The sequence below is a fragment of the Natrix helvetica genome (genome assembly GCF_964273705.1).
Source record: "Natrix helvetica genome assembly, chromosome: 1".
Classification (NCBI taxonomy): domain Eukaryota; kingdom Metazoa; phylum Chordata; class Lepidosauria; order Squamata; family Natricidae; genus Natrix; species Natrix helvetica.
In genome coordinates, this window is record NC_138548.1 from 123,429,311 (window position 1) to 123,447,167 (window position 17,857).

The 17,857-nt window shown below is 37.3% G+C and overlaps 2 protein-coding genes across 2 annotated transcripts; both read right to left on the reverse strand.

Moving 5' to 3' along the window:
- Positions 1 to 10,776: 10,776 nt before the first annotated feature.
- On the reverse strand, positions 10,777 to 14,940 carry LOC309391472 (olfactory receptor 10K1-like; the record flags this gene model as incomplete). Its single annotated transcript, XM_081951973.1, is given in 4 exon segments — positions 10,777 to 11,460; positions 11,463 to 11,474; positions 11,477 to 11,590; positions 14,734 to 14,940. Coding segments are annotated over 4 exon segments (1,017 nt in total).
- A 978-nt stretch (positions 14,941 to 15,918) lies between these two features.
- On the reverse strand, positions 15,919 to 16,854 carry LOC309384866 (olfactory receptor 5AR1-like; the record flags this gene model as incomplete). Its single annotated transcript, XM_081938709.1, has 1 exon — positions 15,919 to 16,854. The coding sequence occupies one exon, from the start codon at positions 16,852 to 16,854 to the stop codon at positions 15,919 to 15,921; it is 936 nt and encodes a 311-aa protein (XP_081794835.1).
- Between the last annotated feature and the right edge of the window lie 1,003 nt (positions 16,855 to 17,857).

Sequence of the window (17,857 nt, forward strand, 5' to 3'; positions counted from 1 at the left end):
CACTATGTTTTTTTAATACATAGAATAAAGGCAAAAAATGAAACATGCAATCTAATCTTCATTTTAGATGTCAAAAGGGTTTTGTGGCACCCAGTGCTTTCTTTTCCATGGGAAACCGGTCCAAATGGCTCTTTGAGTATTTAAGGTTGCCGATCCCTGCCCTAAGGAGTATACTCAGATACAAGCAACAGCAGAACTAGATTTGCAGTCAGATGCATTGGAAATGAATCCACTGCTGACAGAGTTGGAGGAGAAAGAACTTTGTTGGAAAATTACAGATTTCGTGGATAAGACAGAAAGGACCATGAATCCAAGAGATCCCGAGATAACAGAATGGATCTGTGATGAACTGGACTCTTTTAAGAAAACTCATGGACTATTTGAAAAACAAATGCTGTGGAGGTATCTACAACACAGACTTTGGGGAATGAAATGCAATTATATGGAAAGACTCTAATAATATTGTAGTTCTAAGGAAAAGTTTGATTACTAAGAATCAATCAAAGATATTTGATACTAGATGGACCAGAGACAATGACTGTAGTGGATAAGGCTGAAATTGAAGCTATTGCGGATTTTCTGCGAATTAAATACAATAATAGATTATTAATACAGGTAGAGGGATTGAAACTAGTTTTTGCTGTTGGGCTTACCGGTTAACAGTTTTGTTTTTTTTTTACAATAGATAGATGTTTGAGCAAAATGTTTTGAAAAATTTAATTGTAAAAGCCTATATATTGTAGGTCTGTTTTGTAAGACGGGATAACTACTATGTTGAAATATATTTATCAGTATTGAGGGGACAATCTATGTTTTTTTCTCTCCTCTTTTTTGTTTTGTTTGGTTTTGTTCTATCTTTGCTTTTTTGGAATTGTATATAAAATACAAAATATATTTTAAAAGATATCCATAAATTGGTATTTAAATGTCTTTCTATTGAATGATAAAGAATTTGCACAACAAATGCAGCTAGAAACTTCATAATACTTTTATTTGAATTCAGACACATCCTGGATTTTTGAATGGGAATCATGTAAGCCATATATTCCAAGTAGAAGTATTGATTATGTATCATGCAAAGTTATGTATCATGCAAAATAAGATTAAGATTATGCATCATGCAAAATAAGATTAAAAATCAAAAAGAAAATAATTTCAAAGATGAATTGAATCTTTTTGAGCAGAGATAGTTAGATGCCTCTCTACAGTTTTGCACAAGGAAATAGAGAAAAATAAACATGATCTTACTACAACAGCAGAAAAAATATATACTTACATGTTTATGATAGAGCTATTGGGAGAATGGTGAGATCTTGGCTAATCATTTAAACCAAAAGGAAGATTGGGCAATGATTCCAATTATTACAAATGAATAAAATTAAATCTATAAAATTTCACTGGCTATAAACGCATTTTTTTTCAATTTTATTCAAAAAAATATAGTAAATCAGAGACTTACTGAATGAATGATATAGAAGCTTTTAAAATAAAATTAATATACCACACTTAGATGAAATACAAACCCACTTTATTTGTTCCACTATTCAAATAACTTTTTAAATGGCAAGTAGTAAAATACTAGGATTAAACAGGTTCCTTATTGAGAGGTATAAAACATATATAGATCTTTTGATGACCCAAATCTGCTATGAAGATTTATTTGAAAAGGCAATTTTATCAGTGGCATTAAGCACACTTATAATAGATTTCAGTGACGTGCAGTCAGGGGAGGCAGGGGAGGCAGAGCCTCACCGCTCTCATCATGAAAAGAAAAAAACAACTCCCCTTTTCTCTTTCATCTCTTTCTTGCGCGTGCAAGCAAAATACCCCAGGATCACGGTGGTGGGGAAAGCAACTCCTTCCACTGCGCTGCGGAGAAGAGCCACAGGAAGGAGGGGAATGGGACCATGTGTGCAGGAGGCTCCTCAGTGCAACTGCGATCCCCTTCATGTTGGCTCAGGAAGGAGGGGGATGGGACCACGTGTGCAGGGGAGGGGGACTGCAGCTCGCGCTGATCTGAGGCTGGCGCTGAGGAGCCTCCTGTACACGTGGTCCCATTCCCCTCCTTCCTGAGCCAACATGAAGGGCTGCCTCCTGCACACATGGTCCCATTCCCCTCCTTCCTGCGGCTCTTCTCTCTGCTGCAGCGCAGCAGAAGGAGTTGCTGTCCCTGCCACCACGATCCTGGGGTATTTTGTTTGCACGCTTGCAAAGATCAAAGTTGTCACAGTCCTCCCTTCATGATGATAATTTGATGACATCACCAGCCTCACCAGCCCTAAACCTCACCGCACATCACTGATAGATTTATATGAAAAGCAGATGAAAGCATATCTCGTGTGCTGATTATCATTCAATCTCATTGATTAATGTTGATACAAAGATTTTAACAGCAGCATCAGTAATTATACAGTATGACAGCAAGTCATTTCATTTGTTATTAAGAACAATCAAACAGGATTTTTAAAACTAGGCAACCAGCAGTCAAATTAGTTTAATATCTAATAGATTTGAATAAAAATAAGGATCTTGTAATCTTATGAGATGCTGAAAAAACCTTTGAAAAAATTCACAAAAATTACATGTTTGCTGCACTAAAAATATTTGGATTTCCTTTGGAATTCATAGAACGGATTAAGTTATTTATGGTCTGTTTTCTCCTACATTCCCACTATTTGGAAGTATTAGACAATGGTGTGCACTTTAGCCCTTGCTTTTTAATATCTAAGTGGAAACCCTGGTTTGTGTTATTACAAACCATAGGGGGACCTACAGAGTAGTTTGTAATTCAGTTGAACTCAAATCAGTTTTATTTGTAGCTGATATTCTTCTATTTATTTCTGAAACTAACACTACTATTTCAATATTGTTGCAAATAATAGATGCCTTTAGTAAAATAGTGGGGTAGTCTATTAACTAGTCCAAACTGGAATTGATGCCTGGAGATGAAATTTGATTACATTTAAAAAATATTAATTCCATGTTTGTACCAAATAAATTCCTTGTTTAAAAACTTTCCATGGGGTTCTTTGATTCTTTGATTCTGAAAATATCTTTCCATAAAATGCAATTTCTAACTAAAGAGGGAGGATTCAGTTTTCCAAATCTGGAGCTATATCATCATGAGGTATCTAAGGTAATCCTCCACTTATAACCATGATTCAGCCCAGATTCTTGGTTGTTGAACAAAACAGTCTTTAAACAAGATACCATCTGACCACTTCACTCAATGGCCACAATCCCGGCTCTCCAGTTGCAATTTTTAATCAGAGCACCATGGAGAGGGCCCAGGTCTCCCATTACAGCCAGGAGTCGCAGGCCTTCTCTCCACCCACCAGGAAGAACAATCTCAAGAACAATGATGTTCTGAGGAGAAAGGAGCTGACATCGCGATGATACGACGAGCGATCTCGGGGCTCCGATATCATAGTCGATACTTTTGCCACTGGACGGTCCATCTGGACCTAAGCCATCCTGAAGAGACAGTGACAGGGAAGAGTATGTCTTGCTGATCTCAGGGACATTGCAAAGTCCCTGATTGATCGAAGAGAATCTCTTCTAGCTGGCGACAAAAAGCACAGCCTCAAGCTGCTGAAGTCGGGACAGCTCCGCAATGGAAGGAAGAGCAGAAAGAGAAAGTGTGTCCATTTGCTGAGGAAATTTTATTTTTATAAAGGACTGCCCAAAAAAGATTGAAGTTAAATTAAATTGGTAAAGAAAAGGAAAAAAGCAGCAGAATTAAGCATTCTTGGATAGTGTGTTATCTTTTTTATTCTATTTTTTCTATTGATGGAAGTTTTGTGAATATTTTTTACTTTTTAAAGTGAAAGTTTCGGATTTTCTTCTTCTATTTCTTTTTTTTAATCTATGGATTAAATTTTTTTCTTTACTTCTACAATATTGGTTGGGATGGATTTTTTCTTTGTATTTGGTTTCATTTAAGAACTTTATTTCTTCTGAAGCCTGAAACATAAAGAAGATTTAAAAGGTATATAAAGAGGGTAGCAACCTTAGAGGGAAAAGAAGTTACACTGCCACTTGGAGGTTGGAGGACGAGACCTGGAAACATTATTTTTTCTTTGTTTCCTTTGATCATTTTGACCTTGCACTTCAAAGCCTTCAGCTTGTTTATAAAGAAGGGCATGGATTGTTTACACAGGTGCTCTCTGGATACTTGTTGCTAGCTGGAAAGAAGTGAAAACAAAGATTTGTTTTTAAACTAGAGTGGCAGTGTTTATTAATTGCAAGGATGACACGACTTCAAAAAGAAACCATAACACTACAACAGATTATGTCAGGAATTCAAAAATTATTAGAAACAACAGAGAGAATTGAGAAGAGATTGAAAAATTTTGAAAATATAAACTTTAATGTGGCAAAACCTGATGGAAAAATGGAAGATACTCAGCAAATAGAAGATATTCAGCAAATGGAAAAAGTGGAGGCTGGAGTTCTAAAAATCCAGGGGAAAAATGAACAAAGAGACAAGATAACCATGGATATTGACAGTGAACTGAGTGTGGTTGGAGGTGGAAAGAGTGGAACAAGGAAAGGGAAGATAGATGGAAAGGTGCTTTACTACAGATTTCATGGTATAGAAGAAGGAAAAAGGGAAGAATGGATGGACTTAAGGAGAGAAATTTTGACCAAAACACTACTGATAACCAAAGATAAACTGATTAAGGAAGCCAATGGAGGGTTTCAAGATTTTATAAGATATGTAATAAGCAACAAGTTGCGAAGAGAAGTCCAAACAAATTTGATCAAGGAAATAACCAGAAGATCAATTCCACAGATGGCAAAAGAAATAGGACTACACTGTTATTGGAAAGACACAGGTTGAGATATGAAAACTAATAATAAAATACTAGTCAAATTTAGTTAAAATTAAAGCATTATGTTAAAAATGTAGTGATAAAGATAAAGTTAGATAAATAATTGATAATGATAACAATGTATACATACGTATTGGTTTGATAAGAGGAAATTTGGTATAAATTTTTAAATGGTGAAAAAAGGGGGGAAAGTAAGTTAAACATAGTTAAACTAAATGACTGATAATGATAATAATGTAATAATTTGTATTGACATGATAAAAGAGAAAATTGGATATAAATTGTAAACAATGATTAAGAAAAGAGGTTTAAAATTTTTGTTAAAATTAGAGTATTATGTTAAAAATGTAGTGTTAATGGATAAAATTAGAAAAATAATTGATAAGGATAACAATGTATATATATGTATTGGTTAGGGTTAGGGTTAAGAAGAAATTTGGTAAAAAATTTAAATGATTTTAAATTTAAATGATGAAAAAAGGGGAAAAGGTTAGTTAAACTTAGTCAAACTAATGCTAAATAAATGACTGATAATGATATAATAATTTGTATTGACAGGATAAAAGGGAAATTGGATAAAAGTTGTAAACAATGATTAAGAAAAGAGGTTTAAAAACTTTGTTATTAAACATAATTTTTTTTTATTTAGAATGTGTTATAAAGGACTAATGTGATTGGACGATATTGAAAATAGATAAGGGAATGCCACTATGTGGTTTTGTTTTAAATTTTGGAATGTTTGTTATAAAGGGACATTAAAACAACTATAGTCATCTGAAGGATGAGGTATGATGATAGCAATTATATATAAATATATAAAAATAAAATAAAAAATAAATAAATTTTGTGAGCGGTGGGCTGGGCTAGCCTAGTTTAGTGCGGACGGGTGGGGGAACGAGTGAGCTGTGACGGGACAGCAAGGGCAAGTGAGCGACAGGACCGGGGCAGGCATTCCAGAAGTTACTTCCGGTTGAACCACCTCTCACTGGATCCGTGAAATTCACGCTCGATCTGGTGCGAACCGGCAGAAACTCACCACTGATTTCCTTCTTTCTACCAGCTTATTAATAGAAACCATAGTGGGATATCTTAATATTTGTACATTGAGCCAAATAATTACTTAGGGTATTTCCTCAGTCAATTTATATTATTTATGATATAGCAAAGATGTGAATGTTCAAAGGGACAACATATACACACATTCAAATAACGTGACTGCAATTTCACGTATGAATATGAAGATATCTTGTAGCCAGTGGAGTAATATATTACAGAATATTGCCTGTGTCTTGCCAGTTTTAAAATCCAGTTAATCTGAACTGCAGATTTAGATATATGTTTACCTTAAGTGTATTTCTACTTGGAAAAAGAAATAGTTCATAGATCACTCCTGCAGGATAGGGCTGTAGATATGGTAATCATTTTGAAGTGCTCCAAAACCTAGTTGTAAATGCAAAGATTATGAATCATAAACTGGAATTTATTTCAGATGCAAGTTCAATAAATATTGATACATAGTAGGCAATAGACACCAATGATTATTCCACAGAATACTTCCTGCCAAGATGGATTTCATTTCTGGCTGAGTACTGTGGGTGAGAATTGCACATCCATACAGTTCAACTGATTGATCACTCTGAGCTTCTTTGCAGATTGTAATGTAATGTAACTGTAATTCTTTCTAGATTGTAATGGAGAGTACATTTTAGCAGGAACTCTATATTCTTTTGCAGAGAGACCTGCTACTTGGAATATGCAAGGAGATGATGGTAGGTATGAATCAGTGGTGGGTTTCTGCCAGTTCGCACCGACTCAGAAGAACCGGATGGTGAAAGTTACAGATGCGGTGAGAGGAGGTTCGACCAGTGGACCCGGAAGTAACTTCCGGAATGCCTGCCCCAGCCCTGTCACTCACTCACTCCCCCTCCCCTGCCCGCTTATCCGCACTATCCTAGCCCAATTTGGTGTCAAGTCCAATACCTGGGAGTGGAGCTGGTGAACTGAGAAGCATGGAGAGGTCCAGTGGCACAATCCACCAGACAGCAGCGGCAAGCTCAGACATTTTCTCCTGGATTCCCCTCTGTCCTCCGATCTCCCAAGGTTCTTTCCCAGCGTGCAATAGCTTTCTACTGGATTCCTCTCTGTCCTGCCTTCTCCGATCTCCCTAATTTCAGCCCTTAATCCTCCAGTTATCTATTTTTGGGAGGTTTTCCCCTCTCCCCCCCCTTCATAGGAGTCCCCCAAAAAATTGCCACATGGCTTGGGGGTGGTGGTCATGTCACTGAGTGTGCATGAGGGATGTCAAGTACCCGCCCAGTCATATGACTGCCAAGCCACGCCTACCAAATAGGACACACCCACAGAATAGGTTCTCAAAAAATTTGAAACCCACTACTGAGCCACAGGCATAGACAGTTATGGCCATGAGGATGCAAAGCTTCTTCGACATGACAACAAAATACAACAATGGGTAGCAGATTGCCATGAAGCGATCATAAGCCATCACAGCCAGAAGCCAAGCTTCAGTGGTCACAAGGACAAAAAAAAAGAAGAATTGTGTGGTGCATCCTCTGAAGGAGATGGTGGAATTTTCTTTTCTTTTTTTTAATAATTTTTATTAAATGTCTTGATCTTTAAAAACAATAGGGAAGACACAGCAAAGAAAAAAACCAATAAGACAAAACAAAACACAGAACATATATAACAATATACAGTAATTTTACAGCTTTTTCTATCGGCTTTCCTTCTTAGCTTTTATAATTCTCCCGTCTGCATTTTCTTCCTCTCACTATAACCTTGTCCTATAATTTAACAAACACAGTATTAACACTTATAATAGTATTCATTATTTATATCTCCATATATTTGTATTCTCTATTTTCTGTCTTGGCTTCTGTTTTCTAGCCACTTATACATTTTATTCCATACTCCAAGTCTGATTCTTCTCTTTCTTTTAGTTCTATTGTTATTTTATCCATTTCTGCGCATTCGAGTATTTTCTTGATTGTAGTTTCATCTGAGGGTGTATTGATTTTTTTCCAGTTTTGTGTGAAGGTAATCCTGGCTGCAGTGAGTATGTGTATGATTATGTATTGAGATTGTTTGTCCATTTTTTGATCCAGTAGTCCTAATAAGAATGCTTCTGGTTTGAGTTCTATTTTTCGCTCAGAAATTTCTTCTAACCACTTCCTAATTTTGCACCAGAACTTCCTTGTGATGGGGCACGTCCACCACATGTGATAGAATGTTCCAGGCTTGTGGTTGCATCTCCAACAATTAGGGGATAAATTTGGGTACATTTTGGCCAATCTCGCTGGAAGCAAATGCCATCTATAAAACATTTTATAGAGATTTTCTTTGTAAGCTACTGCCGTTGTAAATTTATAATTTCTTTCCCACAGTATATTCCATTATTCTAACTCTATATTATGGCCAAATTTTCTTCCCCAGCTAATCATTGTCTCCTTTACCATCTCTTCCTCCATTTTATATTTTAAAAGAAAATTATATAATCTAGTGATCATTTTTCCTCCCGTTCCTAGTAATATTTTATCTAATTCCACTTGTGTCTCATATATTCCGTATTGTTCCCGATCTTTTTAAAATCTTGTTTTAATTTGTAGGTAGGGCCACCATTCCATATTTATTCCCTGTGCTTTCAGATCTTGTACTGATTTTAGTTCTCCTTTTTCATCTAAGAGGTCTGCATATCTTACCATTTTCCTAAAGTCTATAGTATATGGATATGTCATTGCCTCCATGGTTGATAACCAGCTTGGGATTTTCAGGTAGTGGTTTTTTTTATTTTTTCCCAGACCCTAAACAGAGCATCCCTTACTATATGTCTCTGAAAGTAGGAATGGGATTTAGTCTTTCCCTCTCAGAGGAAGCCGTGCCAGCCTAGTTGGAGATCGTGTCCTTCTAGCATAAGGATTCTTTTATTTTTTAATTGGATCCAGTCTTTTAACTATGTTAGGGCCGCCACCTGGTAATATAGCTCCCAATCTGGGAGTCCAAAGCCACCTCTGTTTCTACTATCTTGTAGAAGTTTGTATTTAATACACGGTATTAAATAGGGGCAATTGCTGTAGAATAACCAATGTCTACAATGGAGAGATTTCTAAGAAAAAAGTACATGGGGGTGCGAAGTCTAGCATCAATTTTTGTTAAAATGATTATCCCAATGTTTCCCACCAGTATGATAAGGTAGATGAGCAGAAAGATGGTGAAGAGGGGAATAGAATAAAAGAGAGAGGGAGAAACCTTATAGCAATAAGACTTTTGTTGAATTGTCTGAAAATGTCCTGTGGAAACTATGAAATCCCCAAACTAAAAAGAGACAGTTTACTTGGGAAGCATGAGTACTCAGTATTGTGCTGTGGGCTATTGATAAATATTATCTTTTCAAAACACAACATTGTACTGGACAGTATGCCCAGTATTGCTGTATGTAAGTGCTTAGTGTCAATTAACAAACATTGGATCCATAACCTACAATCACCTTCTTGCATATTCCAGGAAATATTTCTCTCTGTGAAAGAATGTAGATGTTTTTACTAAAATGTATTTTCTGTTAATTCCTAGGACTCTCTAAAGAAGTCAGAGTGATCAAACACTCTGTGTCAATTTATAATTCTGTCATACAAACATCTGAATTAGTTCAGAAAAATATTTCTCTTCTGCAGGAAGTGTTCTATGGAACAATGAATGCCATCTATTGGTTACAATGCCTCAATATTCATCACACCTGCACCTGAAATAATTCCAATTTGTGAACTATAATATTTACATTTATAATTAGTTTTAGAGCATTTCAAAAATATCTGATCAGTGTACACTACAGTTCTGGTCAGCAAGATTTCTAGTGTTTTTTTTTCCAAGAAGAAATACTTCTTTGAAGGATGCCATACTAATATTTAAATCTGTTTTTAGATTAATTTGAAGACAGGTGGCACGCGTGCCATAGGTTTGCCATCACAGCTCTATTCCTTTCTCCAGACAATTAGCTTCTTCCCTGCCTGGCATCTCAATATCTCTCATTCTGTCCCTTCCTCTGGCTGTCAGGCAGCTCTGGTTGCTTGTCCATGTGCCTCTTCTCACCTGGGTCATCTCACCTCCACTGTTCTTTGGTATGTCTAGCACCACCTCTGGTCACTTGCTTGGTCACTCATCTAGATCAACTCAACTCATCTATCCTCTGCTACATCTGGTGCCCCCTCTGGTCACTGGATGTCTCACTTGCCTGGCTCATTTGGCTCTTTCTTCTGTCCTCTGGTGAATCTTGTGCCCCCTATAATGGTCTCAAGCTTGGTAGGGTCAATTGATATCCCTTCTTTGGAGACAATATGCCCAAGATAGTTGACAGAAGGTTAACAAAACTGACACTTCTCTGGGCACAACTTCAACCCCTCCTTGTGGATTTATATCAGGACTTTCTCCAGTCACTCTTCATGTTGTTCTAAAATCTCCGCAAAGACAATGATGTTTGCTAAATACCCTAACACCTCAGTAAAGTTCATGTCTCTGACTATCTACTCCATAAATTGCTGGAACATTGCTTGGGGCCCCAATAAACCCTGGGACATCTGATTGTACTTGTAGAACCACAGTGGGCAAATGAATGCTGTCTTCTCTCAATCATCTGGGTACATACATAGGAAACTGATGATCCTCAGTTCCAGCACACTTATACCACTTAGCTCCCAGTAGGCAATGCAATGATCTGTGGAGTAGTATACTGGTTTGGGATGTTGCTCAGGTTGAGAATGTGGTAATCTATTCTGGGGTGAGTGGGCTTTTGCCCTTGGCACCCTCCCCTGAACCTGAAATTGGGATGAGGGTGACAAGACTTAGTTGTCCTAAGAACATCCAGTCCTTTAACATCAGTGGGGCATCTGTAACATTTTTGGGCTCTATCTATATAGACTCTCCCTTGAGTTCGTCACAATGCCCTTGTGTTGAGCTCTTTAAGGATCACTTCCACGCCAATGTCTCTTCTCTTGGAGTCATTCTTGAGAAAACATAGGGCCCAGGCTGTTTCCAATTTAGGTTGATGGATACCTGCAAGCACACTACCTCCCTTGAGTTCGGAAGCACAGGTGGAGAACATTTTTTTTCTTCCCACACTGGAGGAGATCCTTAGGATAGCAGAAATAATATAGGCGTATGAAACAGAGGTCAACAGGACTGTGCCCAGCAAAACAGCAGCACATAAAAAGACCACCACCAGATGAGTCAGGTAAGTATCAGTACAAGTCAGGAACAGCACAGGTGAAATGTCACAGAAAAAATATGGAATTTCTTTTGGCCCACAAAAAGGCAACCTGAATATAAGGATGCAAATCATTAGAGATATATAGTATCCTGCTAGACATGATGCAGCTACTAGTTTGAAGCAAACACTTTTCTCCATCAACACCTGGTACTGAAGTGGGTAGCAAATTGCTGCATACCGGTCATAAGACATAGCGATTAACAGGAAACAGTTGTTGGCTCCCAAACTACAAAAGCAAAACATCTGCATGGCACATCCAACAAAGGAAATAGACTGTCTGCCAGTCAACAGAATGAAAAGAAGTTTGGGGACAGTTGACAAAGGTAGTTCAAGTTTCTGAGACAGATAACCCTAAAAGTTAAAAAAAATACATTGGACAATGTAGATTCCAATCAAGCAATATGACTGACATGACAGTGATGTTAAAGGTCAGGATGGTGCCATAAGTGAGGGAGAAAATCACAAAAAGTAAAGTTGGTTTCTTTCCAAGATTCACAGAGGTACTGATTTATTCTTTGGGACTATGTTCCCCTGATAACATAAGTGAGTTCACATTAGGAAAAAGTAAGTTATCTTTAGAAGCATAAAGACTTTTTCTTTATTGGGCAAAATACTACTGTGTATTCCCTTGGTTTCTCCTTGTTAAATGGGTAAAAGGGTAGAGCCTCCTCCCAGTATAGCAAATAAGCCCTTTTAGGAAGCAGAATTATAGATGCTATAAATTAAAGGAACCATCACCACTTATTTGTTTATTGGAAAGATGGAGTCAATACCAAGGTTTTAACAACAAGCACATGACAAGCAAATAACAAACCAAATAAAACATCAATGATACAATGAAACATTAAAATAACAATCTATATAAAGCCAAGACAGCACTTTCTCAAAAATAGGCTACAGTTTAGCTTTATTGTGACTGGAAACAGAATGCTTTGGAGCATTGCAGAACACGAATGCACCACTTTTCTGCAATCCTCAAAGCGGCTGCATCTTTTCCTGAGACCAGAGGGCAGGTGCAGAGAGCAGCCATGCAACCTAGGAAAGCTCTCTAGCAACAACTTCTAAGAGATTGCAGAAAAGTGCTGCATTTGATGCCTGTGTGTGCTCTAAGCCATTTTCGCAGAATGTCTCCGAGGTACTGCACAGCCCTGCCTGGATGTGAGGATCAAAGCAAGCATGGAAGATTCTGAACAGCTAGGCCTTTGGCAAGGGAGGGTGAGAGTCCTTGCTTCATTGCATTTGCCATATTTTATGTTTAAAGTTAAAACTTTCATGTTTTATCCTTATTTCATATTTTTGTGAGATACCTAGAATCTTTCTGAGAGTCTGATGGCGTACAAATTTAATTAATAATAATAATTCTGCAATGATACGTTTAACACCATCGAAGAACAACATCTGCCTATCCCAGGTGGTTGGGAAAGACTTGATGATGGATAAAATGCCAAATCCAGGCTAAACATCTGGTTGAGTGTGTGATAAAAAAATCAACTGCAGATCCTTGTAGGTCACATGAAACACATACAACATATCAAGGATACAGGATTGTAATTATTTTTATTTGGCATTTGGATGATGACGATGATGGTGGTGCAAGGTGCGCTGATTTGTGTAGCAACGAAGGTGCTGGACTAGAAATGAGGAGACAGAGTTCTAATTCAGCCTTAGCCATGAAAAACAGCTGAATTTGTACTGTATGGATTTCAAATAATCCTAAAAAGATAGTTAAATCAGATGTGCAATTGGATGGCTTGGAAATTAATTAGTTGTTAACAGACTTGAAAAAGGAGGAGTTTTGCTTGAAAACTAGAGATTTGCTAGAGAACGCTAAGGGGGCATTAACAAACTGGACCTTCTCAGGGAAGCTGATGGAGTTTGCAGAATAGAGCTATTTCTTACATGCAATTAGAACAGAGTTCCCCAACCTTTTCAACTTTGCAGATCAGCAGGAGGGGGAGAGGGGATGGTTTCGTACAAGTGGCAGGCAAGCATATGTGTGCAGTTCCTTTTGCGTGAGTGACGGGCGCATGGGCCTACAGCTCATGCAAATGGTGCATGTGTGCAAATGTTTGCATGCTACTCGCATGAGTGGGGATGCACGCACACTCGCCCAACACTTCTGTGAGCCGGTTCCAAAAGGCTCAAGGCCTGGTAGTAGGCCATGGCCTGTGGGTTGCAGACCCTTAACCAGAAGATAGCTGTCAAGAGACATTGTGTCCCAATTTGTAGGAACATTTATTGAGCAACAAATGCTATGGAGATATCCCCAATAGAGACCTATGTTTTTGATGGGTGAAATGCATTTGTTTGGAATGGTGCCACTTACAATTGTAAAGGAAAGTAAAGAAGATAAACTGAAACAATTTAATAATTATTTTTGCTGAAATATATTAATGTGTATTCAATCTGGAGGGACATTTTTGTGCATAGTTAATATTTTATTCTATATACTTTTCCCCCTTTGTGTCAGTTTTTGTCTGTACTTTAATTTTGGAAATAAAAAATAACAAGGAAAAATAAATTTGGCATAGGAAAAAGGGTAAAATCTTGTGTTTGTGTGTGTGTGTGTGTGTGTGTGTGTGTGTGTGTGTGTGTGTTAGACATTCCATTCTATAACTTTCTAATTGACATCATTGTTTCCAGAGATTTAGTATTTTTAAATCCTAACATTGTCCATCTAGCAGTCTAAAGAATGGTTGCAGGAAGTGGGTATTTCTAGTTTAATGAAAAGAAGGACCAGGAGAGACATGATAGCAGAGTGTTCTAATATCTCAGGGGTTGCCACAAAGAAGAGCTTTTCTCCAAAGCACCTGAGGGTAGAAAAAGAAGCAATGGGTGGAAACTAATCAAGGAGAGAAGCAACTTAGAACTGAGGAGAAATTTCCTGACAATTAGAACAATTAATCAGTGGAACAACATGCCTCCAGAAATTGTGAATGCTCCAACACTGGAGCTTTTTAAGAAGATTTTGGATAGCCAATTGTCTGAAGTGGTGTAGGGTTTCCTGCCTAGATAGGGGGTTGGACTAGAAGACCTCCAAGATCCCTTCCAACTCTGTTATTCTATTCTATTCTATTCTATTCTATTCTATTCTATTCTATTCTAACCAAAGGTGATATGTATGTTTATTCCAAGGTTGTCCAAGTCAGAAAATTAACAATAGTTGTTGGCTTCCAGTATTTAATATTTCACCATGAATATAGTCCTTGTGTTATGAGTAGTCATTGAACAACTGTTTCATCAGGCTTTGGAACAGATGTTCTATAACCCATAAAGCATTTCCAGCTGTTGTAAAATTTTGTGTCTCTCCCCCCACCACCCCGCAGTTAAATGGCCACATTTTATATGCTTGGCAACCTCTTTGCATTTACTATTGGTTTCCATGTGCCCTGTGGTCATGGGATCACCATTTGCAATCCTATCTTCCATCTTCTCCAGAAAGTCAATGGAGAAGCTGGTAGAGCCATTGGATATGAGGTCCACCCTTCCAACATGCTGAGGGATTTTATTCCAACTATACCAGGGAAAAGAAATTCTGCCACATGCTGGGACAATGGACTTCAAATCTTGTGAAAATTTTAGCAAATGTCAGCATTCTGAGCCTTCCAGAAAGGTGCTGCTCACAAGCTGTTCATGAGATTTAAGGTCCATTCCTTCAGCAGACCAAGGGATTTTCCACCAGGAGGAGATATCTCTTGATTTACTTGAGTAATCAACATCAAATCTTCTGAAAATGCTGGTGGACTTCAGATTGTACTTCCTGGTTATGTGAAAAGAAGGTAGGAACAATGCAGCTGTGTCACTGTTCCATAATATTAAGGCATTTAACATTGTCTAGTAGTAGTTAATGCATTCTGTGGTCAATCTTCACATGAAAATGATTGAAGCTGAAGCCCTCATCATTACAACCGTGTTCTAGTTTTTGAACCTCTGAGTTTGTTGGTTGCCCAGTTTTTGGTAGCATTCATTTTGATCAAGAGTTCTGGAGATGTCTGGAGATGTCAAAAGCTTAAAAGGCAACACAAGGCAGAATTCAATCTAGGAAATCTAAAATCTACCATGCTGTGATTTTATTGACATTTCTATATAAAACCAACATCAAAAATGTTTTCCTCATGTCCCTACCACATTTTGACCTCATCCTACAAAGCCTGGATGACTCTCCAAGAAAGAAGGAATAACTACAAAAACAATTTAAATAGATTATTTCCAATTGTATTTTCTTTATAGTCTACATGTCTCCTTCTTGGAGATAAAAGGCATTTTCAGAAGGATAATTTTGAGGTGAAGAAAATGGGGACAAGGGAGGAGAACACACAGAGAGAAACATTCTCTTTCGGCCTGCTCTTAGATGAGTGTTAGTTTGAAAACAATTTCTAAAACAGTTTTTTAAAGATTAATATGTATTGCTAGTGGCTAGTGTCCTTCTTTGTCTGATGATCAAATCGTTGACTTTCACACATTCTTCTACACTTCAATGTGTCTGTCTATAATATTTATCAGTCTGTCTATCTATCTATCTATCTATCTATCTATCTATCTATCTATCTATCTATCTATCTACACACATACATTTACACAAGAAAAACATTCAGACTATTTTTTTGTTTAATAAAATGCAATTGTACTTCTTTTAGATCAATTTAAAAATGAATTGTCCTTTATTTTTTAATTGGGTAACCTATATGCAATTTCAATTCTTTTCTCACCAATTCAAAATATTATGAAACGCTCAATAGTATCTTTCACAGAGAAAATGCAACTATGGTTTACTTCTTTGACACACAGCAACTTAAATTTATACTATTTTTACTTCAGGAACCTTACCTTATCTAGCATTCTGCTAAATGCATCTTTCACTTCCTTGTTCCGCAAACTGTAGATGAATGGATTAAGTGAGGAGATGATGAGAGTATAAAAGACAGATACAATTTTGTCTTTATCCAATGAGAAATTGGAGCCAGGTCCTATGTACATGAACATGATGGTTCCAAAGTAAATGGTCACAGTGATCAGATGGGAGGTACAGGTGGAGAAGGCTTTGTATCTTCCCTGGACAGAGTTGATCTTCATGATGGCAATAACAATGGCAATGTAGGAGATCAAAACAGTCAGAACTGTTGTCAGTCCAACTATATAGGACATAGTTAAAAGCCCAATGCGAGCAAAGTGGGTATCTGAACAGGACAATTGAAGCATTGGAGGAATATCACAGAAAAAATGATTAATAGTATTTGAGTTGCAGAAATTTAAGTTAAAAATAATGATGGTTTGGGCTATTGAATTTACAAAGCCACACACGTAAGTAGATATGACCAAGAGGGTGCAAAGCTTCTTTGACATGACAACAAAATACAGCAACGGGTAGCAGATTGCCATGAAGCGATCATAAGCCATCACAGCCAGAAGAAAAGTTTCGGTGGTCACAAAGATGACAAAAAAGAAGAATTGTGTGGCACATCCTGTGAAGGAAATTGTTGAATGTTCTATCACAAATGTTGTCAATAATTTGGGGGCAATGATGGTAGAATAACCAACGTCTACAATGGAGAGATTTCTAAGAAAAAAGTACATGGGGGTGTGAAGCCTAGCATCGATTTTTGTTAGAATGATTATCCCAATGTTTCCCACCAGAGTGGTGAGGTAGATGAGCAGAAAGATGATGAAGAGGGGAATCTGAAGCTCTGGGTAGTCCTGGAATCCAACAAGGACGAACTCAGTCACAGTGGTTTGATTTGTCTGCATTGTTTATTCCCCTCTGATAGAATTTTAAAAAGGGAAAAAAGTGGAAAGCCTTATCGCAGTATGAGTACTGTTGGGTTGACTCAGAATGTCCAAGGGGGCAGACTAAGAAAAGACCAAACTAAAAACTAAATTAAAAAGGGACAGTTTGCTTGGTAAGCATGAGTTATCACTGTTAAATTATGGACTCTTGATTAAAAAAAAGTTCTTTACACAATACAGCGTTTTACTGGAGAGCATGCACAGTATTACATAGGGGTGTAGTGTCAATTAACAAAGACTGGATTCATATCCACCGTCATCTTCTTCCATATTGCTGGAAACATTTCTCAGTCTGCAAGAATGTAAATGTCTTGCTAAAATGTATTTTCTCTAAATTCTAGTACTCTTCAAAGAAATCAGAGTGTTCAATTACTCTGTATGAATTTATAATTCTCTCCACAGACCTCAGCCAGAAATCCATTTTTGCAAATAGTGTTCTGTGGAACAAATATTGTCATCTATTAGCTCCTATGCACCAACATCCATTCTACCTGCATCTGAAATTAATTCCAACAGTTCATTTTTAGAGTATTTCAAAGTGTCTGATCAGTGTATACTATGGCCCTGTTTTGCAGCACATCTAGTATTTCTGTATACATAAGTGAAGTTGTCAAGGCAGTTGAGTATTTGTTGTCTGTTTGAATATGCTCATTATATCATAAGTAGCATAAATTGACTAAGGAGATACTCTAAGGAACCTTTTGCTTAAATGCACCACGTATAGGATGAACCACTACAAACTCTACCAGTAAGCTAGAAGAAAGAATAAGTATCTGTTGACTCACAAACTTCATTCTTCACTTAGTACAAGAAATTTTGTTCACACAAAACATCATGAAGAAGCTTTTAGAGTTTGGGTGACGAGAGAATTCTAAGAACAATATTTTCAAATCTGACAAGTTGAATATTTGTACATCTGTCTGGAAAAAATATGGTGAAGAGGAGGAGGAGGAGGAAGAGAAAA